Source organism: Rhineura floridana, chromosome 10 (assembly GCF_030035675.1).
Source record: "Rhineura floridana isolate rRhiFlo1 chromosome 10, rRhiFlo1.hap2, whole genome shotgun sequence".
NCBI classification, from domain to species: domain Eukaryota; kingdom Metazoa; phylum Chordata; class Lepidosauria; order Squamata; family Rhineuridae; genus Rhineura; species Rhineura floridana.
The window spans coordinates 44,900,303-44,924,540 of NC_084489.1; the positions used below are offsets into that span (position 1 = coordinate 44,900,303).

The following is a 24,238-nucleotide window of genomic DNA, read 5'->3' on the forward strand; positions in this document are numbered from 1 at the left end:
CTTTTACACAGGGAAGGGTCATCATTCAGGGGAAAATAATCTGTTTTGCATACAGAAGGTCCCAGGCTTGATCCCTGGTATCTCCAGGTGGGGCTGGGAGAGACCCCCATCTGAAATCCTGCAAAGCTGTTGCACTTGCCAGTCAGTATAAACAACACTAAACTAGGTGGATCAATGATCCAACTTAGCATAAGACAGCTTCCTATATAACAATTCCAGTGGACAAGTCCCAGGGATAAACACAAGATTTCTGCCCACCAACATTTTATGGCACTATAAACTGAAGCAGTGTAACTGGGCCCTTCTTAAATCTGAAGAAAATTTTAAAGCACAAAGACACTGGAGCTACACCAATTCATGGTTGCATCTTGTCCATCCTGGGTGAAGGCACAGAGTGTCATCCTGGCACATTCAGTCTTTATAGAACAGAAACAGCAAGATAGACAGGCCACATCATGTGGTGCACACCATGCTAAACCTATTAGACAAAATACTGGCATCCTCATAACTGAAGTTTGACTTCTGCTGTTTTTTTTTTTTAAATGTAAATTAAAAAAAAATGAAAATAATATTTTAAACAAAAAACACAGCAACAAACTAGATTTGGACAGATACCTTTATAAAAGAGCACCACGATCTTCTGAAAAGCTTTCATAAAGTGGATGTTGTCATAACAGTATTCCTGAACCTTCTGGAGAAGGATCAGCTCTGACTGGCCCTGGGTGCTGAATACAGCCAGTAAAGGTGCATATTGCTAAAATAAGCAGAGGAGCAATTAAGTTAGTTATTCACAGGCGATCACCAAAGAGACCATTATCTGAATGTTTCACTGCCGCAGGACACTCTGTGGATATACAAAGTATTGTTGTCTGTCACATTTGCAAAACACATTGGAGGGATATTCACTCTAGAGGGATTGAAAGACTCAGGCCTGCAACTGTACAGTAAAGTGATTTACAATGAACTGCTTTGTATCATCCTCAAATCACCCTTAAAGAGCCTCAAGTAAATGGATCTGGGAGCACTTGATGCTCTTGCATTGTTGGAAGGTTTGAATAGCCCTGCATACTTTGAAAGAATGGAACATAATGCTGGCGTTCTTTGCCCATGCAGAATGTGCTTTTTCTTGGATGCACGTCTCTTGCCTTTGACAGCAAGATATACACATGTGCTAGAACAGCTGCACACAACAGGAATCCTCTGTTCTTACTGTACAAGCAGTTGCCGCTTGCCCACCTTCAGATGTTTAAGGGCTTGCTCTGCAACCAGTTCTTCTTTCTTGTTCCATTCGACAGCATTCATTATACAGGTCCACAGGAGTCCAATCACAGCTGGCTCTGGCAGATCGTTTCTTTTCATTTCTTCTTTTACATAAAGCACCATCTGCAGTGGGAGACATACAAAAAATTAACTTAAAACCATTATCTTAAGTAACACCTCCTGTCTGCTGCAAATTTCCTCCTGACAGTTATATTTTTGCACTATGGTTCTCCAGTTGTTAGTAGCATACAGGGGAAATGGAGAGCTGGGAGGAATATAAAAGAAAACATGCCATATTAAATTGTTGATTTGTCGTGAATGCCAATGTTCAGAGAGGATATTCAGACTAGGGGAAATCATTCAAGAATATCAATAAAAAGGGTTTATTTCACTTCACATCATGCTGCAAGTGAACATTTCTACTAGAACACTATCAAAATACCATATGGAGAGTAAAAATCATTCTTTTAGCAGGCACCAGAGGGTGGCCATCACATTTAAAAAAAAAATAAACTACATTTCTTTTAGGAACAAAGGAAGCTGCCTTATACCAAATCAGACCAATGGTCCATCTAGCTCAGTACTGTCAACACTGACTGGCCACAGTTTTCCAGGGCTTCAGGCAGGAATCTTTGCCCAGTCCTACCTGGATATGCTTGGGACTGAACCTGGGACCATCTGCATGCAAAGCAGATGCTCTTCCACTGAGCTATGTCCTTCCCCAAACTGTTCCACTTGGCAAGGACTGACCCTGGGTGGCTGGGCTGTTTTCTATGCAACCTATAATAAAACATCACCATTACTCTCATGCCACGGTAAGCACTGGGGCTCTTTTGGCAGTGGCTCAGCATCAGCTGGTATTACTTGTGGCAATTTGCTTTCCAACAGAATCAAGTAGCTATCAGTTAAAAGGCTACCTCCAAAGGCTGCATTGGCTTTGTAGCATTCTGAATTCAGAATGTGCTCAACACACACATAATCTACAGCAGCCCTTGCCAACCTGGTGCACTCCAGATGTTGGGTTTGTTTATGTTTTCCTTTTTTAAAAGGGGCTGATGGGAGTTGTAGTCCAAAACATCTGGAGGGCACGGGGTGAGTGAAGGCTGACCTATAGTATTGTAAATATCTTAGACCACCTTGCCCTCCAAACTTCCATTCACGCCCCAGGATAATTTATAAAGTACTAGCAGCCTCGTACCCAGTGTTGCTTGGGAATTCCAAGAAACAAAAAAATCAGCACAGTTTTGAAATCAGTGGTTACAAGCAGTGCAATTTTGAAAGGTTTGGTCCATCATCCTTATTCAAAATGAGGTCCAATTATATCCAAATATTGACAAACACCTGCTCCTTGATCTCAGAAACCATCATGTACAATTTGGTTATATCTCAAGAGGTGTCCTAATGCAGAGTAAATAAACAACGTTCCAAAATATATAGGAGATGTGTCATGTGAAAGGGAATCGAAGCTGTGACAAGAATGGGCAGAACTAGAGGCTGAATTTTGACATCATGCTCATGTGTCTGCTTGGCCAGCACAATAAGGCCAGGGGCGTCTTGCCTTAACAGTGCATTCATTTCGGTGACAGGGGATGATGCATCCATTTCGTCATAGCCTTTTAGAAGTGGAGCAGTGTGACGGGTGAATACGGTTTACACATAACACTGTTACTATAGCAGTTATGTAGGTACTTGAGGTGCATTTAGTTTTAATAATTGAGTTCCATATTGTTTTAATTTGCAGTACACCACCCTGTGACTGTGGTGGTGAAGGGCAGTATAAAAATTTAAATAAACAAATGTAGCATCTCATATCTTAGCACGAATGGCTACTTTTCCTTGTTTTGCATTTTTTGGGGTGGGGGTAAAAAAATAAAGTAAATTTGGGATGGCACAAGGCAAGGAAAGCAGCTAAGTTGCCTGGGGCTAAGGGGTACCTTAATCGCTAGCAGCCAATATCTACTTGGGCTTCTGAAACTTTGCAAGACATGGCTATTCACAAGTTTTTATTTCATGCAACTGGGAGTGCTAGAAAACTCAATGTATGTTCTAAGAAACGACTGTTTGATGCATTCACTTATAGAATAGTATTTATATATATATTCACATTGGTTTTATGTTGGGAAATGTTTGTAAGAAACCTAAAAAACTGAAACATCTTGCTTGCATAAGTATTCAACCCCTGTACTGTGGAAGCTCCCAATTTACACAGATGAAAGAAACTGCACTACTGAAGGCACAATTACCTTACCCTTGGCCTCCACCTGTGAACCATTAAAGTTGCTGTCACATTGTCAGGATAAAAACCCCACTGTTGAAGGATCATTGGTCAGGCTGTGGATCTGAAGGAAAAAGAAGACCACAGAGCATTCTACAGAAGTGAGAGATAATGTAATACAAATGCATAGATTAGGAAAAGGGTACCAAATAATATCCAAATGTTTGGATATCCCAGTGTGCACAGTTGGATCAATAATTAGGAAGTGGAAGCTGCATCACATCACCCAGACACTGCCAAAAAAAGGCCGTCCCTCAAAACTCAGCACTCAAACAAGGAGACTTGTGAGAGAAGCCACAGAGGTTTTGTGGTCACATGAGACCAAGTACAGCTTTTTGGCCAAAACCCAAAGCACTATGTGTGGTGCAAACTATGTCCCAGACTATGGTCTGAAGGCACATGAGGCCAGCACCCTGTTGAAGCTAAGCGGGGTCAGGTTTGGTCACGGCCTGGATGGGAGACCGCCTAGGAACCATATGAAAGCCACCTTGGGTTTCTATCGTGAAAAGAAAAGCAGGGTATAAATGCAATAAATAAATAAATAAATGCCTCAAGACACACCATCTCTACAGCGAAGTATGGTGGTGGCAGCATCATGCTGTGGGGATGCTTCTCATCAGCAGGGACTGGGCATCTTGTTAAAATTGAAAGAAGAATGGATACAGCAAAATACAGGGAAATAATACAAGGGAACCTGCTTCAGTCCACTAAAAAACTGAAGCTTGGGAGGAAATTCACTTTTCAGCAGGACAATGATCCCAAGCACAAGGCCAAAGCAACATTAGAGCAGCTCAAGAACAAAAAGGTGAATACCCTACAGTGGCCCAGTCAAGGTCCTGATCTCAATCCCACTGACAATCTGTGGCAATCATTGAAAATTGCGGTCAACAAGCAATGTCCAACCAACCCAAAGCAAATCTACCAAGAAGAATGGACCAAAATCCCTCCATCACTGTGTACAAAGCTGGTACAGACCTACCCCAAAAGACTTAAAGCTGTTATTGCAGCAAAAGTTGGCTCTACCAAATACTACAGGAATACCCCGCTATACAGACCTTCACTTTAAGGACGCTCGTGAGTACGGACATACTTACAGTAGCACCATTCCCCTCTTTATGTATGCTTGCTTCGCAAGAACAGACATTAAACCTTTGGTTGTGGCCTTTCTTTTGGTGCGTGGAGGGGTGGAAAGAGACGCGGCCACGTGACCGTGAATCAGCTGGGAGACGCGATCGCGGATCAGCTGGAAGGTGCAATCACAATCAGCTGGGAGGCGCAATCGCAATGAGCTGGGAGGTGCGGCGGCGCAGCAGCAGCAGCGCCGCAGCGCAGCAGCAGAGGCTTTAGCGCGGGGCTTTGAGGCTCTGCGTGAAGGAGAGGTGGCACAGTGGTGGTGCAAGCAAAAAAAGGCAGTGCTTCACTTTAAATACATTTTCGGTTTACGTGCTCGCTCTGGACCCATTGTGTACGTTAATGCGGGGTATTCCTGTAATGTGTGTGGTTGAATACTTATGCAAGCAACATGTTTCAGTTTTTTATGTTTCTTACAAACATTTCCCAACATAAAACCAATGTCACCTTACAATAATTGATTTTGAATTTCAGTGTTTCATACTAAAATATCATACAGAACAAAATTACAATGTACCATTTGTAATTCAATAATACGAGAGCATTGGTCAGGGGTCTGATTACTTTTACAAGGCACCGTATATAAATTTACACACATGCTACATAACTATCCCATTCGAAAAATTGGAATTTTGCATCTTTTGTTACAATCAGTATTTGTTTAATTCCTCCCCGCTCCCCATTTTTCTTCTTCTAGTTTGAATCAGACAAAAAGACACATTTTCCACCTCTTTAATTGGGCATTCCTGAGAAAGACGCTCCTGGAGTTCTTTTTGTAGTTCTTTCCGAGTCCCCAGGGACTGTTGGACTCTGAGGAAATCCGACAGCTCCTTGAGGCCAGCGTCGGTGAAATACTTGGCAAAATGCTCCACATTCTGCCGGTTGGCTGGAAACAGTTCCTGGAAGAAAGAAATTTACTTCTTGTAGAACTATGATTCTACAAATGATTTATACATTTATTTTAAATGTAGAGATTCATACATGATATGGCAGACAGGAATACTGATGCAAAACAGAAACCAGAACCTCATCTTCGTAATTTGCACAGAAGCAGAAACAATACAAGCAGGACATTTACTATCTTATTGAGGCAAGTTGCCATTACTTTAGCAGAGCACCTTAGTGGCAGCTGAATCTGCATGTGTAACTGGCCAAGCCTTGCTCCTAGTTGCTTTTGAGGCTCCAGAGACTGCATAGAAACGTTTTTTTAAAATCACTTTAAGGACTGAGGGTGCTTTAAAAAGGCAGAAGGAACTCAGCAAAGAACACAGATGGACGTGGCAGCATACAGTTCTGGCTAACAGCTCCTTGCACTTCCCAGCCTTGTGGCAAAGATGCATTCAAAAACACAACATGAAGCATAACTGCACAGAAACAAGATGGCATTTCCTGTGGTTCTCTCCATGCTTTCTCGCAACAGAAAGCAGACTGTACAACTAACAGGGATACTTCCTACTTTTTTTAAAACCATGGAAATACATCACAGCAGACCAAGGCTGCTCTAGGCCTCCTGGAGCCAGAGAAAACAGAGGTGTGAGAGTTGCTGACTGGGTACTGTCACCAGGAAGGGCTGCACCTCAGTGGTGGAATGAAAGCTTTGCAAGCAAAATGTTCCTGACAGCTCATGATGGGACTGGGAAAGACTCCTGTCTGAAACTTCTAGGAGAGCTCCTGCCTATCAGTGTGGACGATACTGAGCTATAGTCTGACTCAATGTAAAGACAGTTTCCTAAGGCCTGGCCCCCTCTGTGTCGACGAAAGCTATACATCAGAGGTAAATGTGAAGGAATGGGTGGAGAAACAGAGCCCAGTTTAGGAGAGCAGAGGACAGGCATTCAACCCCTTTACTATTTTCTGCAATACAGTACTCATATATTTATTCACTAATAGGCAAAAAACCTTGCAGTTTAAGAACATACCTATAGCCCACAGATATTTCTATCAAACTTTAAAAAGCAGGGAAATTGGGCAGCTATAGTGAATGCACCAGGGGAGCAGGAGACCTGAACTCCTCTCTGAGATATTGGACTGCCCTACAAATTGGTCAAACTGCAAACACCATTTGGGTTGGTCTTTCACAGTCCAATCCACTTCCTGTGTAGCTTGGAAGAATTTGGTAACATGTCCCTCCAAGCATATGGTGAGTGGTGGTGGCAACACTTGCCATCTCCAAAGACAGAGAATTATACTTTTGTATGTTTGCTGGTGTTCTTCTTACTTTGCTTCTTTCCTGTGTTATTAATGTTTCTACAGAGAATCTACACTAGAAAAATTTATTTCCCTCATTATTCATCCCAGAAATCTGTGTCAAATTTATTTTTATTAATTTCAAAGCCTTTTTATTGGTCAGTGTCATATGATGGTGAAGACAGCCTTTTGTGTTTCAAATTGGAGGTTATACCCTATTTCTATTTTGGGTGCATTAACAGTGGAATCTGGACCTGCAGTTTGATGAAAAATCAGACTGATTACAATGCGTTGCTACTTCAGCAATGACTCTAGCTGTTGGAAAAAAGAGGATGCATATTTTCAGCCTGCTATGTTTAAACCACTTCATTTAAGGCAAGGTGGGCACAGTCAATTAAAAACATAGAGCACACCTAGCATTTTGCTAAAATATATTTCACTTTCCACCGTTTTATCTTGTGCAAATTGAGACACTCCTGAGGTCCACTGGAGACTATTCTGCAGAAGTGCCATTATTCCACAATTATGTTTGGAGTTTTTTTAGTATAAATTTTGCAAAGTGTTGCTGTACTTCACATATTCACAGAAATAGAAACAAAAGAAAATGATTTCCTACAGGAAACTTCACTAAAATTGCAAAGGAAATCAGACATATTCAAAGTGACCATCTGAACTATAGCAACTGTCTTAATAATGTTGCTTCCTCCCTGCTAAAACAAGATCAGCACAGCACATGTCTTCTTTCTATTATTTGGGCTGATTGCAGGTGTTGCCACCGCTCACCATATGCTCAGAGGCACGTTACCAAATTCTTCCAAGCTACACAGGAAGTGGATTGGACTGTGAAAGACCAACCCAAATTGAGTTTGCATTTTGACCAATTTGTAGGGCAGTCCAATATCTCAGCGAGGAGGTCAGGTCTCCTGCTCCCCTGGTGCATTCACTATAGCTGTCCAATTTCCCTGCTTTTTAAAGTTTGATAGAATAGCTGTGGGCTATAGGTACGTCCTTAAACCGCAAGGTTTTTTGCCTGTTAGTGAATTTCCCTGCTTTTTAATCTGGGAGGTAAGAAATGGGATCCTGTGCAAGTTTGCTGAGAATGGATGGATCATTTGCATGCTTATTGAGTTCAATGGGATTTACTCCCCTGCAATCATGCTTAGGATAGGTGAAACTGACCACAGAGGATGGGGAGGGGAGGAGGGAGGGGAGGAAATGCAGAGGGGAGGACTGGGAGGGGAGCAGGCAAGATGGGAAGGGGAGGAGGACAGGATTGATCATTTGCATGTTTATTAAATTCAGTGCAATTTACTCCCGTGCAATCATGCTTAGGATAGGTAAAACTGACCGGGGGGGGGAGGGAGGGAGGGAGGGAGGGAGGGCTGGAGTGGGCAGGGGAGGAGGAAGGGAGAGAGGAAAAGCAGGCCTGATCATTTGCATGCTTATTTTCAATGGGATTTACTCCTATGCAATCTTGGTTAGGATAGGAAACACTGACCATGGGGGAGGAGGAGTGGGAGTGGGAAGGAGCGTATTGGAGGGGGGCAAAGGAAGGGGGAGGGCAGGTTTGATCATTTGCATGCTTATTGAGTTCAATGGTATTTACTTCCGTGCAATCATGTTTAAGATAGGTAAAACTGACCATGGGGAGGAAGAAGGGGAGGGGGAAGGGGAAAGAGGGGATTGGAAGGGGATGGGGAGGCAGGGGCAAATGAAGGGGGAGGGAAGGGGCAAGAGGAGGGGATAGGAGGGAGGATGGGTTTGATCATTTGCATATTTTTTGAGTTCAATGGGATTTATTTCTATGCAGTCATGTTTGAAAATGGAAATGGACTACCTTCAAGTCAATCCCCACCTATGGCGACCCTTTGAATAGGGTTTTCATGGTAAACAGTATTCAGAGGTGATTTCACCATTGCCTTCCTCTGAGGCTGAGAGGCAGTGACTGGCCCAAGGTCACCCAGTCAGCTTCATGGCTGTGTGGGGATTTGAACCCTGGTCTCCCAGGTCATAGTCCAACACTGACCCAGGGAAGGGGCAGGGAGTGGGAGGGAAGGAGACTGGGTGGGTGGGCACTGGGCAGAAGGGAAGCCCCTTTCCTTTCCAAAAGGAAAACATTGTAAACAGAATCATTCTTTTTCAGGCTTTCCCCCACCTTTTTATTCTACAGCAGACACATGTAGCCTCCCACCCAAATTTAAACCAAAGCTTTCCCTGGCCACATCCACACCAGGCCTTTATTTCACTTTGGAGTCATGGCTTCTCTCAAAGAATCCTGGGAAGTGTAGTTAGTGAAGGGTGCTGAGAGTTGCTAGGAGATGCCCTGTTCCCCTCACAGACCTTCAATCAGAGTGGCTGACTGTTAAACCATTCTCTCAGGGGAATAGGAGTCTCTTAGCACCCTTCACAAACTACACTTCCCAGGATTCTTTGAGGGAAGCCATGACTGTCTCACATGAAATCAAAGTCTGGTGTGGGTGTGGCCCCCTGATTAGCTAAGTTCAGCAGCTGTGAGGCTTTTAGAACTCTGACAGTTGGTCCTTACTGAGCATGCCCCACATTATCATTGGGTTCCAGCCAAAATTTCTTAAATTAATTAAAAATCAGCCAGGCATGTTTTCAACTGCAGAAGATGAAGGTTGGAGTATGGGGCAAGGTCAGTATTAGGATTACAGGTACTCTGTGAATATGGCTGATTTTTAATGAATTTCAACAGATTATGAGAACTCTCAGAGAAAAAAGTCCAAAAGAGCTCTGAGGTTTTTTTCTCTCTTTTTTAGAGATATCTATTCTCTGTGACTGTTTTGTGTATTACCATGAAAATTGACAGGGTTGTTAAGCAAGCGTTTCTGAGTTCAGGACTATAAATTATGTAAGGTTTTGTTTTGAAATGAGCTTATGGGAAGCATCAGAATGGCATGGGGGTATTTTCAATTTAACATTGCGGAATGTGGAAAATCCCCGCTGGCTACAGTATACAGCCACTCTCAATTTGATGTGTCTGAGAATCCAGTATGAGTCATCTAGCCCACAAATCACTTAAGCCAGAGAAATTTGATTTGTGCTGATTTGCTACCATTGGTTCATCATTTGATTTGTAGGGAGCCATATTTATTAAAGGGTCACCATCTCAAAAAACCCGTAACATTTGGTAATATACACATTTTCAGGGAAAGGGAAAAATTTAGCTTAAGTTCTCACACACTCATCTGTAAAAATGCTCTGGCTGCAATCCTAGGCCTCAACTATACATTTAAAGCAGTATTATACCACTTTTAAGAAGTCATGGCTTCCCATAAAGAATCCTGGGAACTAGAGTTTGTTAAGAATGCTGAGAGTAGTTAGGAGACACCTATTCCCCTCAGAGAGCTACAATTTCCTGAGTTCCTTGGGAAGAGGGATTGATTGTTAAAACCCTCTGAGAATTGTAGCTTTGTGAGGGGAACAGGAGTCTCCTAACAACTCTCAGCACCTTTAACAAAGTACAGTTCCCAGAGTTCTTTGTGGAAAGCCATGACTCTATAAAGTGGAATGATACTACTTTAAATGTATAGTGCAGATGAGTCTGTAGATGTGCTTACTTGGTAACAAGCCTATTTGGACTTCCTTTCAAATAAACAGGAGTCAGATCAGGCTGTATTGCCTTGATCCAGCATAGAACCATTTTCCTTTTTTAAATGTGCCATTCCTGTGCTACCCTCAAGGGCTCTCTGTGACTGTTCTCTTGGCCCAACCCAGATGGCGACTCAAAACAGGACTGATGAGGTATCAAGAAGGGTGCTGGGCTTATCAACATTTGTCTCTTTCTTAAGGCTGCTGGCCTCCCCCTCCAAGAAGTTCATCCCCTGAAAATTTCACATTGGTGAAAAGGCAAGGTGGCAAGGCAAGATACAGCAAGGTTTTTAAAAAGCAGTGCTTGTAATTATAGAGTTTACAATTTAGAGATATTTCCTTACTATTAAAAAGTGGTAATTGGCCCTGGCAGTTAGTTGTTGTTACACAAGCTTGTATTAGAAGCTAAGGAGAATAAAATTGTTTTCAAGCCATTCCTCATTCCTCTAGATCAGGAGTTCCCAAACTGTGCTCCACAAACTCTATTCAGGTGCTCTGTGGCATGTCTGTGGATCTGTGGGTGAGGACAGGGGATGGCACATCCAGCACATTAATTATCCATATTGATTTCTAATTGTATTTTTATTGCTTCTCTTATTTCTTATATATTGTCTTTTATTGTATTATAATTTGAATTCTATGAAATTAATTAATTCTATGGAATTAAAATTGCAATACAATAAAATATATAAGAAATAAAAGAAGCAATAAAAATACAATTAAAATGTTACAGCATCTAGCACAACACATTAAACAGAAAAATCATTAAGTGGTCAGCCAAGACTCTCAGCAGTTTTCAAGTGGTCCATCGGGGAAAAAAGTTGGGAACCAATGCTCTACTCTGTGGACCCACCACAATCATTACAATACTGAAGTCATCCAAAGTCTTTCCTAGGTTCCTAGGCATCAGTCAATGTGAATACACTGGTAGAAAAACTTCCATTCATTTCACCATGTCCCAGGCAAACATTAAGAAAGGAAATCCTGAAAAAGGATATACTTACTAGCAACCTCTTGTCTAAGTTAGCTTTTCTTAAAGCAGAGGTAACTGAATTGGCATCCTTCTCTAGCATCCATGCTTTAAAAAGCTTGACAGCAAAAGAGGCTGCAATACCTAGAGGGGGAGGAATGCAAAAAAGTGAGCAAAAGTACAAATATGCATCTTGCTAATTTAGATACAGTTAGAAGGATCTTGCAAGAACCAAGTTGCTGCTTGTGTTTGTTTGTTGTCTGATTTTATTGTTGATATTTTGTATTTTAACCTTTTTGTACACCGCCCAGAGAGCCACTCGCTATGGGCGGTCTATAAATGAAACAAATAAAAAAAATAAAACCGCTACGTTGGAAGCAATAAAATTAATCACACGGCTTACACAGACGACAGGCAAAGGTTATACAGATAATGGGCCACTTCGCATATTTTGGTTTTAAATGGATCCCAATTACAGGCACATGCTGTGTGTACCTACTAAAACAGTAATGTCTGAAGTGTATGCAACACAGAGACGCATGACAAGGCAGGGAGGAAAGACCAACCATGTCTGCGCACAGTGTTTCCATGGAGATCTCTATGGTTCTCTAACTGCCTATCTATGGGAGTGTGGTTAAAACTTTTCTTTTTAAATCAGGCTTTTGAGCCCTCCTAGATAGTGTAAGCAGCGGTAACGCAGCCGAAGCTCTGCTCACATCCGGAGTTCGATTCCAACGGAAGGAGGAAGTCGAATCTCCGGTAAAAGGGGTCGAGGTCCACTCAGCCTTCCATCCATCCGTGGTCGGTAAAATGAGTACCCGCCATATGCTGGGGGGTAAAGAAAGGCCGGGGACAGAACTGGCAATCCCACCCCATATACGGTCTGCCTAGTAAACGTCGCAAGACATCACCCTAAGAGTCGGAAATGACTCACACTACAAGTGCAGGGACACCTTTACCTTTAGATAGTACAGCTGCTGTGTTATCTGCTATCATTTTAGATTATCTGTCATTTTACTTTTGATGAATGCAAGATCAGCCTTAAAAGCTCTACCGCCAGCGGGGGGGAAACATAGGAGTGTAGCCCGACAGGCCAGACGGTTATCTACCCCATCCCTCGTGGGCCACTGCCCACCTGTCAATCACCTGATGTCACAATGATGCCAGGTGACCTTTTTTGCCCACAGGGATCTTCAGAAGTCCCTTTCAAAGGAGTCCCTCTCAAAAGTACTATCTTGCCTGGCACTTTGAAAGGGGCTTTGTATGCACCACTGATCAGCGGTACTTGCAAGTACCCTTTCTGCCAAGCCCTCCCCCACTTATCTGCCCCACATCTGATATCAGGTAGGTTTCACTTGGCCGAAATGGTGTGGCGGGCCTAATTTTTATTATTATTTATTGATTTATACATACCTTACATACACCACTTACATGCTGTAATTAGACTCACAGATTCCTCACCCCCGTTATGCAATTACACAGGGCTACATTACACACGACAAGAACATAGGTGATCCATGGAATTTTGAGTTTACATAAGGCTCCTCCTGACAACCTGTTTATGGGGCATTCATCTTGATTTGTTTGCGCTAAGCTTACATGGAGGTTCAACTTTATTTGGCCTTCATTGAGTGTTCATTCGTTTGCAGGGAGATTGTAAGACAATCAGCATTCATCCTGATTTGCTGCTTGCCTGGTATTTCTACATCTTCCCAGTAATCATTTGTTCATCTCTCACTTTTCAGGGCATTTCTCTCATTTTCCTAATCACACACACACAGACGAAAACAGTTTCTTTTTAAAGTGGATTTGTTGCACTGCGGTGACAGAGCGCTTTAATCCACTTAAATTGCATAAACCTAAATTTCTGGTATGCACTTGAATCCCTCCACAAAATACTGACAGTTTGGAGGCACCCTAAATATTTGGGTGGCTAAATGTCTCTTATTCCAGAACACAGCGATAAAAAAAGAGAACAGCATGTCTTATCTGGCCAAATTTAGGCTACAAGCAGCTGAGTTACCATGGATATCATCTGTTGAGAATGATTAAAATGTACCTTGCTATGCTGCACTTTCAATCTTTTTATATATGACAGTGACACAAAGCACAATAAAAAGCTATGCTGAGATCATAATGTTTAATTTTTTGTTTTTTAATTGGAAGAGGCTTTTCATTTAGCTGGATGCCACCCATTATAATCTGGGATGCATACTATACAACAGCGAAGGTCCTAAGCACACTTGATCAAATCAATGACCCTTATTTCCAACTCTATCTGCTTCAGAATAGGGTGCAAGACTAATGATTCCTTAAGTTGCCCTTTTAAAAATCCACCTGTTATGCTGTTCTCATTGCCTCCCACTTCCACAATGGAATTTTATTTATTTATTTATTATTTGGTTTATATTCCGCCCTTCCTCCCAGCAGGAGCCCAGGGCAGCAAACAAAAGCACTAAAAACACTTTAAAACATCATAAAAACAGACTTTAAAATACATAAATACAAAACATCTTTAAAAACATTTTTTAAAAAGCTTTCAAGACATCTTTAGGAAAAAAAGGTTAAAAACATATTGTTTAACCAAAAAAAAAGGTGTAAAAACATATTAAAAAGCAATTCCAACACAGATGCAGACTGGGATAAGGTCTCAACTTAAAAGGCTTGTTGAAAGAGGAAGGTCTTCAAATAGGTGCCAAAAAGATAACACAGATGGCACCTGTCTAATATTTAAGGGGAGGGAATTCCACAGGGTAGGTGCCACCACACTAAAAGTCCGTTTCCTATGGTGTGCAGAACGGACCTCCTGATAATATGGTATCTGCAGGAGGCCCTCACCTGCACAGCGCAGTGATCAACTTGGTATATAAAGGATAAGTTAGTCTTTCAGATAGCCTGGTCCCAAGCTGTATAGGGCTTTGTACACCAAAACTTGAACCTTGAACTTGACCCGGTAGCAAATGAGCAGCCAGTGCAATTCTTTCAGCAGTGGGGTGGCATGATGGCCATACCCGCCTCAGTGATCAGTCTCGCCATTGCATTTTGCACCAGCTGTAGCTTCCAGACCAACCTCAAGGGCAGCCCCACATAGAGCGCATTACAGTAATCCAGCCTGGAGGTTACCAGTGAGTGGACAACAGTGGTCAGGCTATCCCAGTCCAGAAATGGCCGCAGCTGGTAAAAGGCACTCCTAGCCACTGAGGTCACCCGGGCCTCCAGCGACAAAGATGGATCCAGGATCACCCACAGACTATGGACCTACTGTTTCAGAGGAAGTATGACTCCATCCAAAGCAGGCACCTGACCAATTATCTGAACTTGGGAACCACCAACCCACAGCACCTTCAACTTGCTAGGATTCAGACTCAGTTTATTGGCCCTCATCCAGCCCACCTCTGAGTCCAGGCAGTGGTCCAGGGCTTGCACGGCCTCTCTCGATTCAGATGTTACAGAGAAATAGAGCTGGGTATCATCAGCGTACTGCTGACACCTTGCCCCAAATCTCCTGATGACCCCTTCCAAGGGCTTCATATAGCATGGGGGTTAAACAGCATGGGGGACAAGATGGTACCCTGCAGCACCCCACAGCACAACTGCCAGGGGGACGAAAGACAATCACCCAATGCTATTCTCTGAAAACAACCTTGGAGATAGGATTGGAACCACTCTAAAACAGTGCCTCCGATATCCATCTCACCAAGTTGGCCCAGAAGGATACCATGGTCAATGGTATCAAAAGCTGCTGAGAGATCAAGTTAGAGTAACAAGGTCGCACTCCCTTGTCCTTCTCCTGATAGAGGTCACCCATCAGGGCGACCACGCCTGATTCAGTCCCATAACCAGGCCTGAACCCAGACTGGAATGGGTCAAAATAATCTGTTTCATCTAAGAGTACTTCCAATTGCTGCACCACAACCCTCTCAATCACGTTCCCTAAGAAGGGGGTATTTGCGACAGGTCGGTAATTGTCGCAGACCAATTGGCAGACCAATGGGCGCAGACCAATGAATGGGCTTTTTCAGGAGTGGTCAGATCACCACCTCTTTCAGGGCGGCTGGAACCACTCCCTCCCACAATGATGCGTTGACCACACCCTGGATCCACCCAGTGAATGAATATGTTCAACCTAGAATATTGGGGTATGTGGAAGAAGAGGTATAAAATGCTCAAAACCAGATCTGGTGCCAGTAGTCAGCCAGGTTGGGCCCTGACTGAGGACCCCTGCAGCCTAGAGGGTGGAGCTCCCACTCCATGATCCGCAGCAGCATCGGGTCAGGTGACCTGATGCTGCTGCTGATCGGAGACCAGGAGCTCCCAGGCACACCCTCCCATACAGGTGGTGTGGGCTGAAATAAGCCCGCCCACCCCACCTACTTGTCGCATTAGCACATCAGTGTGCACAAACCTCATGCTGCCTGTGCATGCTTGCCATCACCCAAGATGGCAGCAGGGATGCCCCTAAGGAGATGATGCCCCCCCCATCTTGGGTGATGGCAGTAGTGTGCACTGATACAGGAGGTTGGTGTGGTGGATGGATGGGCCTATTTAAGCCCCACACCACCTGCATTGGGAGGGGGGTGTTAGGATGTATGGTGCTGGGGCCTGGGACAGGCTTGTGCCCAAGGGCCCATTCATGCTTGGTGCCAGCTCTGCTCAAAACAGTCAGTTTTGCAAAACAGTCTCCATGTATGAGGCATGTTCAGTTTACTACCAGCTTTGAAATCATGAACACACCCAGTGGAAATTTTCATCCAAAGAGATGCTCATTCATGCTTGTCTTCTGTTTTGTGCATCAGGAAGCTTTGATTCAGGTCAAACCCTGGTACATAATCCCATTGTCAAAGAAGGTGGGGACAAGCCAGTATGCCACCAGGTCATTTCGATAACCCTGTTAGCTCAGTTCTGGCTCCAGTGAGAAACAGGCAGGCCAAAGAACAGAGCTTTCAGGCAAGGCAGCTTGAATACTCACTTGATCATGGCCTCCTCCATATACCATCTCATCAGGAGGTCCATACTGTATGATGTAGGAATTGGGCCTTTGGTGTGGCAGCACTTACCTTTTTGAACTTTCTCCCATTACATATCAGAGGGGTGCTGTCCCTTATTATTTTTTCCGTACCTATTGAAGACTTTTCCAACAAGCTTGTTAAGTGGAGCTTTTTATCTCAGTCTATACTAAAAATTTAGAATTTTTAAAAATTGTTAAATCACTTCAGGATGTGTTATGGAAAGCAATTAATAAAATCGGCGAAAAGGCACTGTTTCTGGCAACCCCAAGATCACTAGTTGAAAGAATGTTTTCAACTGTTTTTAGAATGTTTTTTTAAAATTGTTTTTATTACTGATGTGTTTGCTAACTTGGGCTCCTTTGGGAGGAAGGGAGGAATATAAATCAAATAAATAAATGTTATCAATGAAATAATCCACAACGTCCTTTCCCCGGGAGTTCTAGGTTGGGAGAGAGAAACACTATGCTCACAACTGAGAAAAAATCAGAACTGTATGTTGGAAGGGCCATAGCTCAGTGGTAGAGCACCTGCTTTGCATGCAGAAGATCCCAGATTCAGTCCCTGGCATCTCCAGGTAAGCCTGGGAGAGACTCCTGCCTGAAATCCTGGAGAGCCACTGCCAGACAATGCAGACAATACTGAACTAGTTGGACCAATGGTCAGTTTAAGGCAGCTTCCTATTCCTCACCCACCTGAGTTCCTCTTCCATAATGGATCACATGGGTCCCAGTAGAAGAGGGCACCAATGGACTGCCCTACACCTTTCCCAGTGCAGGGAATTTGGGCTCTAGGAAAAGCAATTCCTGCTGTGTCTTGCCCGCTGACTCTAAAGAGTGCTGAGTAAATGATGAGTGGGTGAAGCGTTAGGCTACACAAAGGGGCACAGCTCTGAGCATCTGCTTCCACTGTGCTGGTAACATGTCTACCACTTGGGCTTCACTGAAAGCTGAACTACACATTTTGGCAATAGCATTTGAGAATGCACTGACACACCTCTTTCTTAACTAAAAGCAGTCAAGGGGCCCCCAACTGGATTAGGATTGTTGCACATGGGTAGTGGATTTCACCCTGCAGCCATGCTGTTTTTCTGCTTAGTAATACTCCTTAAAAGCTGCTGTTTGCCCCTAAAGGTCTTCAGGGAAGGGGACTTTTTAAATGAAAAATCAGCAAGCAGGGAAGGGTGAAATCCTCTCTCCCTCTGTGGTCCGGATCTATGTTATTGTGTGTGTCCGTCCCCCCAATCTTGTGGCTGCCTGTTACTGCAATGTACTTTGGGCCTTCAGTTAAAGCACTGCAGACTGTTCATTCAAAATGTTTCCTTATTTTTCCTCTACTGATGAGACTGTTTACATTTACAAAAAGGTTAGAAAAACCGCTTTCTTTCTTTCTTTCTTTCTTTCTTTCTTTCTTTCTTTCTTTCTTTCTTTCTTTCTTTCTTTCTTTCTTTCTTTCTTTCTTTCTTTCTTTCTTTCTTTCTTTCTTTCTTTCTTTCTTTCTTTCTTTCTTTCTTTCTTTCTTTCTTTCTTTACGTATGCCACTTTTTAACATAGATTCCCAACGGGAGTTTAGGATACCAAAACTAAATCCTATTAACAAAATATTTACCAAACTAATAGAGTTAGGTATAGTGAGCAACACAACAATCTTAACTTCCAAATTCATGGCAGAATAAGCTGTTTGCACCTTAAGCCATTTCCAAAAACTGGCCATGGATGATAAGAGCTTATCAAGAGAGAGCTTTCCATAATTCCAGGACCACAACACAAAGGGCCCCAAGTCCTGAAAATTTATAGTCTAACCTTCCTCAAAAAGGTGATGTATTCTTCCAGAAAAAAGATTACCTTCTTTGACAATGTTGTCAGTGAAAAGACTCGTTAAAATGGTTGCAGGAAGTGTCCCGTTGGCTAGCAAGATTCCAGTGAGCATTGCCAACTTTGTCTGCTCTGTTTCAGAAAAGGCTTTAAGAAACAACAGGAGCTGCAAGACAGGAAAGAGACACATTTTTGAAGAATGAAAAGTATTACACTCTCCCGTCCCAACACACACCACCATGAAGTGTCTGTATCTGCACAGATCCATTATGTGGCTGGCAATCCCGTAAATACCAGTTATTAAAACCTAGTCTTTGGAAGCGTTCAGCACTTGGTCAGAGCTAAGAAACTGAAAGGAGCCTTCACTTATGGCCAATGTGAGCAACAAGGAAACAATCCTTTTGGTATGTGCAATGTGTCTTTCCCTCAAGAACCACAAATAGCCTCTGCATAGCTAAGGATTCTTGAGTTCTTTTATCCAACCAAGATTAACCATTCCAGAAATCTAATGGCCATTGCCTACAAGGTATTTTTTCTACACAAGTGTAGGAAAAACCATGCACAAAGCTTGCATGTGATAATTTACAGAAGTGTCTTGTTTCTTTCAGGATTTCCTGTTTAGAAGTGCCACGTGCCACAACTTCAAAACATGCGCACAGACGCATTACAGGCTTTCGTGATCCAATAGCAGATTTTCTATTTGTTGGAATACTGTGTAATTTTCAAACGAATGACTATCTTGATTGTCTTTGCAATGCTAACCAAAGTAATGTCAAAATCAAAGATGCAACTGGAAACTCATCATTTCAATTAACTAAGGCTGCAGTCCTGTGAGTCAGCCCCATTGATTTCAACAGAACTTACTTTTGAAAAGACATTGTTAGAACTGCGCCATTAGTAAAGAACAATACAAGCACTCCTATCTATATAAGCACTGGGAGTTTTCTCAATCTATTCAGGGAACAGAAGGCTGGGCTAAAATAAGATACTACTCATCACCAGCTGATACAAAGTATGGAAATGCTTTCCTTGTTCTTGAGTCCATGTACTACACATACCACTGAGTTCATTAGGCCCATGGCTCTTACTTGGAGTTTTGTTTTCCATTTTAAATGGTTTTTTAAAACTGGATCGTAATTCTACCGCCAGGCTAAATGAACTCAAGCACACAAAAATATATGTGAAGACAAGTGATTTCTGCTTGATTTTCCTGGATCTTGTCATTATAATGAACACTTAAATTATGTGAACGTAGCATCTGACGTTTGACATCTTTTGTCAGCTATTCAAGGCATCCCTGTTTTCCAGACCTTTGGAACTGAAATATGACCTCCCTATATTTGGCATTAGTTGTATCTGCTTTTATTACTTTATGGTTTGTTGATTAATATTTGTTATTCTGTGCTTGCCTTTTACTTTATATAATCCATCCTGAGACCTGAGGGTGAAGAAACTGATACAAAATACCAGAAATTAAAAAAAATAACCCTAAATGACTTGGCTTCTTCAGCAAGCATCTGAGAGGTAGTGGGCTCTCCGATAATGGAGGCATTCAAGAGGCAGCTGGAATGCTTTTACTTGGATTCCTGCATTGAGCAGAGGGTTGGACTTGATGGCCTTATAGGCCCCTCCAACTCTGCTATTCTATGATTCTAATTTGCCTGGAAACCTGAATGTTTGGTTTAAAAAGAAAATTTGAAAACAAACATTCAAGTTTGTTTAAGTCACAACTTAAACTTTGTTCAAAACAAAGTGTGACTCAGAACAAAACAGGTTGAAAATATGACTGTAGAGGAAAAGTTTCTGTTTCTCTGTGAAGAAAGGCTTGGAATAGACAGTATTGATTGGGCACATTTAGCCTAGTGTTAGGATTTTTGGAATTTGGTACTCTGTATTTTGGCAAAGATGTATATGTGTGCTAGTATTACAAGACTGCTTTAAGGGCTTACAGTGCTTGCAAGGAGCAGGCTGAATTTCTTATCGAGGTAGTTGAGCTAAAAAGGTAAAAAGAAAAAGGGAAGTGAAACCAAACCTGAGATCAGTCTCTGGAATGAATCAGCACCTATTATAAACCACCCTGTTCAGATCTTGTAAGTTCAGGTCTGTGGCTTCCTTTATGGAATCAATTCATCTTTTGTTTGGCCTTCCTCTTTTTCTACTCCCTTCTATTTTTCCCCAGCATTATTGTCTTTTCTAGTGAATCATGTATTCTCATGATGTGTCCAAAGTATGATAACCTCAGTTTCATCATTTTGGCTTCTAGTGACAGTTATGATTTAATTTGTTCTAACACCCAATTATTTGTCTTTTTCGCAGTCCATGGTATGTGCAAAGCTCTCCTCCAACACCACATTTCAAATGAGTTGACTTTTCTCTTATCTGCTTTTTTTACTGTCCAACTTTCACACCCATACATAGAGATCAGAAATACCATGGTCTGAATGATCCTGACTTTAGTGTTCAGTGATACATCTTTTTATTTGAAGACCTTTTCTAGTTATCTCATAGCTGCCCTCTCCAGTCCTAGCCTTCTTCTGATTTCTTGACTATTGGCTCCCTTCTGGTTAATGACTGTGCCAAGGTATTGATAATCCTTGACAAGTTTAATGTCCTCATTGTCAACTTTAAAATTACATAAATCTTCTGTTGTCATTACTTTAGACTTCTTGATGTTCAGCTGTAGTCCTGCTTTTGTGCTTTCTTCTTTAACTTTCATTAGCATTCATTTCAAATCATTACTGATTTCTGCTAATTGTATGGTATCATCTGCATATCTTAAATTGCTCCTTTTTTAATTGACTGTGCCCACCTTGCCTTAAATGTTGTTGTTGTTGTTATGTGCCTCCAAGTCAATTACAACTTATGGCGACCCTATGAATCAGTGACCTCCAAGAGCATCTGTCATGAACCACCCTGCTCAGATCTTGTAAATTCAGGTCTGTGGCTTCCTTTATGGAATCAATCCATCTCTTCTTTGGCCTTCCTCTTTTTATACTCCCTTCTGTTTTCCCCAGCATTATTATCTTTTCAAATGAATCATGTCTTCTCACTATGTGTCCAAAGTATGATAACCTCAGTTTCATCATTTTAGCTTCTAATGGTAGTTCTGGTTTAATTTGTTCTAACATCCAATTATTTGTCTTTTTTGCAGTCAATGGTTGCGGCCTATTGCCGAAATAAAACACAAACACCATTCATTGGGTTAAATCATGGGCCACTTTATTAAACGGAATCAATTAGAATAATGAACCTGCAGAGGGGAAATCAAGTGCGGGAGCATTCTGATGATCCAGGCAAAGCCTGCTTGCAGCCATAGGGCGACCAAACCTTGCCTGAGCCCGGGGCTGCCCTGTGCCAGACCCCCAGCTCAGGCCACACCCAGAAGATGTGTAGGGGGTCCAACCCGCATCACCGCCCCCCGGAGCCGTGAAACTCCGAGCGGATGAGGCACGTTGGCCCCAAAGGCGGCCCGTGTTCTGCCCCCTGGGCCGTATAGCCCTGAGCTGCAGGCCCCCGGACCGCCAATCGCCCCCAAAGGTGCCTAAAGGTGTCACCTAGCTGCCCTTTCCCTTTAAACCTTTTCCCGCACTTCTTTGCCACAAAAGGGGGACAAGCCTCTGCTTAGTCTCCCTTTACCCCACACCCAATAACCTCTGCAGGTTCATCAGGAAGATGCCATCGTTACCCCACAAACTGCATGTCCACGCATGCCTGCCACTGAGGGCCTTGCCCTCCATGTCTGACCACAGCAGACGACCCAAGGCTACCGAGGCCTCAACTGCATGTCCTCAAATGCCTGCCACTGAGGGCCTTGCCCTCCATGTCTGACCACAGCAGACGACCCGAGGCTACCGAGGCCTCAACTGCATGTCCTCACATGCCTGCCACTGAGGGCCTTGCCCTTCCTGTCTGACCACAGCAGACGACCAGAGGCTATTGTGGCCTCAACTGCATGTCCTCACATGTCTTGCCCTTCAGTAACCAAGGTAATTCCCACCCAGGGGAATGACCACCACCTGCAGAACCTTCCGCCCTGAACCCTGCTGGAACGACATGGGTAGGAGACCATTCCAGCGCATACTCTGTCGGCCCAGCCCCTGGTCTGCCTGGAAACAAACCTTGGACCCCAGGATGGCTCGAAGGGAAGTCTGACCTGGCCCCAAAACACCCCCACCCCCCATCCGGAAGGCTCCCAAAGTAAGTGTGAGGGCCGCTACATGCAACTGCTGAGCTTTGAAGCATGATGGTCACAGAGCACCTCCCTGATCAACAATCCCTGGCGGGTCAGGTGAACATGGAGGATGAGGATAAGGGGTATGGGGGTGTGCATGGGCCAGCTGGCAAGCACATAACATATCCCAAGATATCTGAATGGTCCTAAAGGCCCCCTGCCAGCCTACCTTGCGACACACTGACAGACAAGCTTTACTCCTACCATCCGTGATGAATTCCAGGATATGATTCCTAGGAATAGGCCACACTTTGCATAGCCCCTGTCATCCCCTAACTCCCAGGAATCCCCTCCTGCCCTGGCCATCTCTGACTCCCCTCCCCCATCTCCCAGTATGCGGTATGGGACTAGCAGAGTCGGTCCTTCCTCTAACTGAAACACCATTGACGCACTGCAGGAACGGAGGGGGCCACACCGCAGGTTGGCACATAAGGCAGCCAAAACCCTGTACCTGTGGTAAGGCTGTGAAATCCCTGTTATGGCACCATAAACCCCACCGCAGAAGGCTCCCAATACCTGAAGGGCAGAAAGCAAACACTTTCCCAGCCCCTGAAAACTCCAGGATCTTGATCTGCAACAGTTCAAGCTTTTCCCAGGCAGCCTGCAGCCCTGGGTCCAAAAGTCAATTTTAATACCCTGGAAGGTGAACACTGGGGCAGGATCCTCCATTTTCCCAGCTGCCTAAAGAACCCCCCACTTCATAGCTATGCTATAAACTGTGCCATCAAGCGCTAACATGCACCCAAAGTCTGCCCTACCCGAGAACTGTAAATCATGAAAATAGTGCCCCACCGCTTCTGGGGCCTCTCGTCTCCTGGCTGTCCCTTCCAAGAAGGGGCTGAAGTGCTCCATGCAAGAATACAGCAGCCCATAGATAATGCTCTGCTGCATAGTTGACCTAAAAGGCAAAACTCAGCAGCTCAAAATCCACCATGTGTAACAGCTGGCAATGCCGGCAGATTAGCTGCCACACTTGCCCATAAGGCATCTCTGCCACAGGAGCGCACTATATTGAATGAAGTGTAGTGCACTGTGCATAGCCTATCTGGTATGAAGCCATCACTGACTGACCCCACTTGTATGACGGATGGTGAATCAGGTAGACTTCGCCCACTGCCACTTTGGGCACTATACGGGGGGGGGCATTGTGAGAGCAGAGGTAGGGGATGATGGGAAGGGGCCAATAACCCTGCCCAACTGTATGTCTTTATCAATTCTCCTCTGGACCAGTGCGTCCATACCTAAGACTGATTTAAGTTTGCTGGCCATAAGGGCAAGCCGGGGGCCACCGTATAGGATCCGGAAATACTGCATAATAAAGAAAAAACCTGCCTAATAAAACGAGTCTCCCCATAACTGGGCAGTCTGCAAGCAAGGTCCATAGCACCTCAAGCTTAGCTGGGAAGGGACACTTTTCTTGAGCAGCCTCTGCTGGGGGCTGCTTCCCACTCCTTTGAGGGGCACTGGCCCCACATATCCTTCTAGCCTGTTGTTGTGCCTTTAATTGCAGGTTCGTACTCAGCAGTTATTAGATGGCATGGAGTTGAGCAATGTCATCTTCTAATGTCTGCAGATCAAATGACTCTTAAAAGCACAGGACTAGTGCTTATCCACAGACCAGTTTGTAAACTAGCTAAAGAGAAGATGCAAGCAAATGTGCAGCCTGCACATGATTGCTGAAAAGAATTCCATTATGTTTAAATAATTTACTCAGAAAAATATGAATTGGACCAATTCTATGCATACTTACTT

The 24,238-nt window shown here is 43.5% G+C and overlaps 1 protein-coding gene across 4 annotated transcripts in view; it reads right to left on the reverse strand.

Annotated features, from left to right (window-relative positions):
- The window catches only part of BZW2 (basic leucine zipper and W2 domains 2), a 76,041-nt gene that overhangs the window by 16,408 nt on the left and 35,395 nt on the right, over positions 1-24,238 (reverse strand). For all 4 annotated transcript variants that reach the window (XM_061585837.1, XM_061585839.1, XM_061585840.1 and 1 more), the window contains exons 6-10: positions 18,286-18,421; positions 11,470-11,579; positions 5,395-5,565; positions 1,237-1,383; positions 616-754 (exon numbers count right to left, since the gene is read on the reverse strand). In XM_061585837.1, coding sequence (XP_061441821.1) covers positions 616-754; positions 1,237-1,383; positions 5,395-5,565; positions 11,470-11,579; positions 18,286-18,421 — 703 coding nt within the window. The remainder of the gene's footprint in view (positions 1-615; positions 755-1,236; positions 1,384-5,394; positions 5,566-11,469; positions 11,580-18,285; positions 18,422-24,238) is intronic.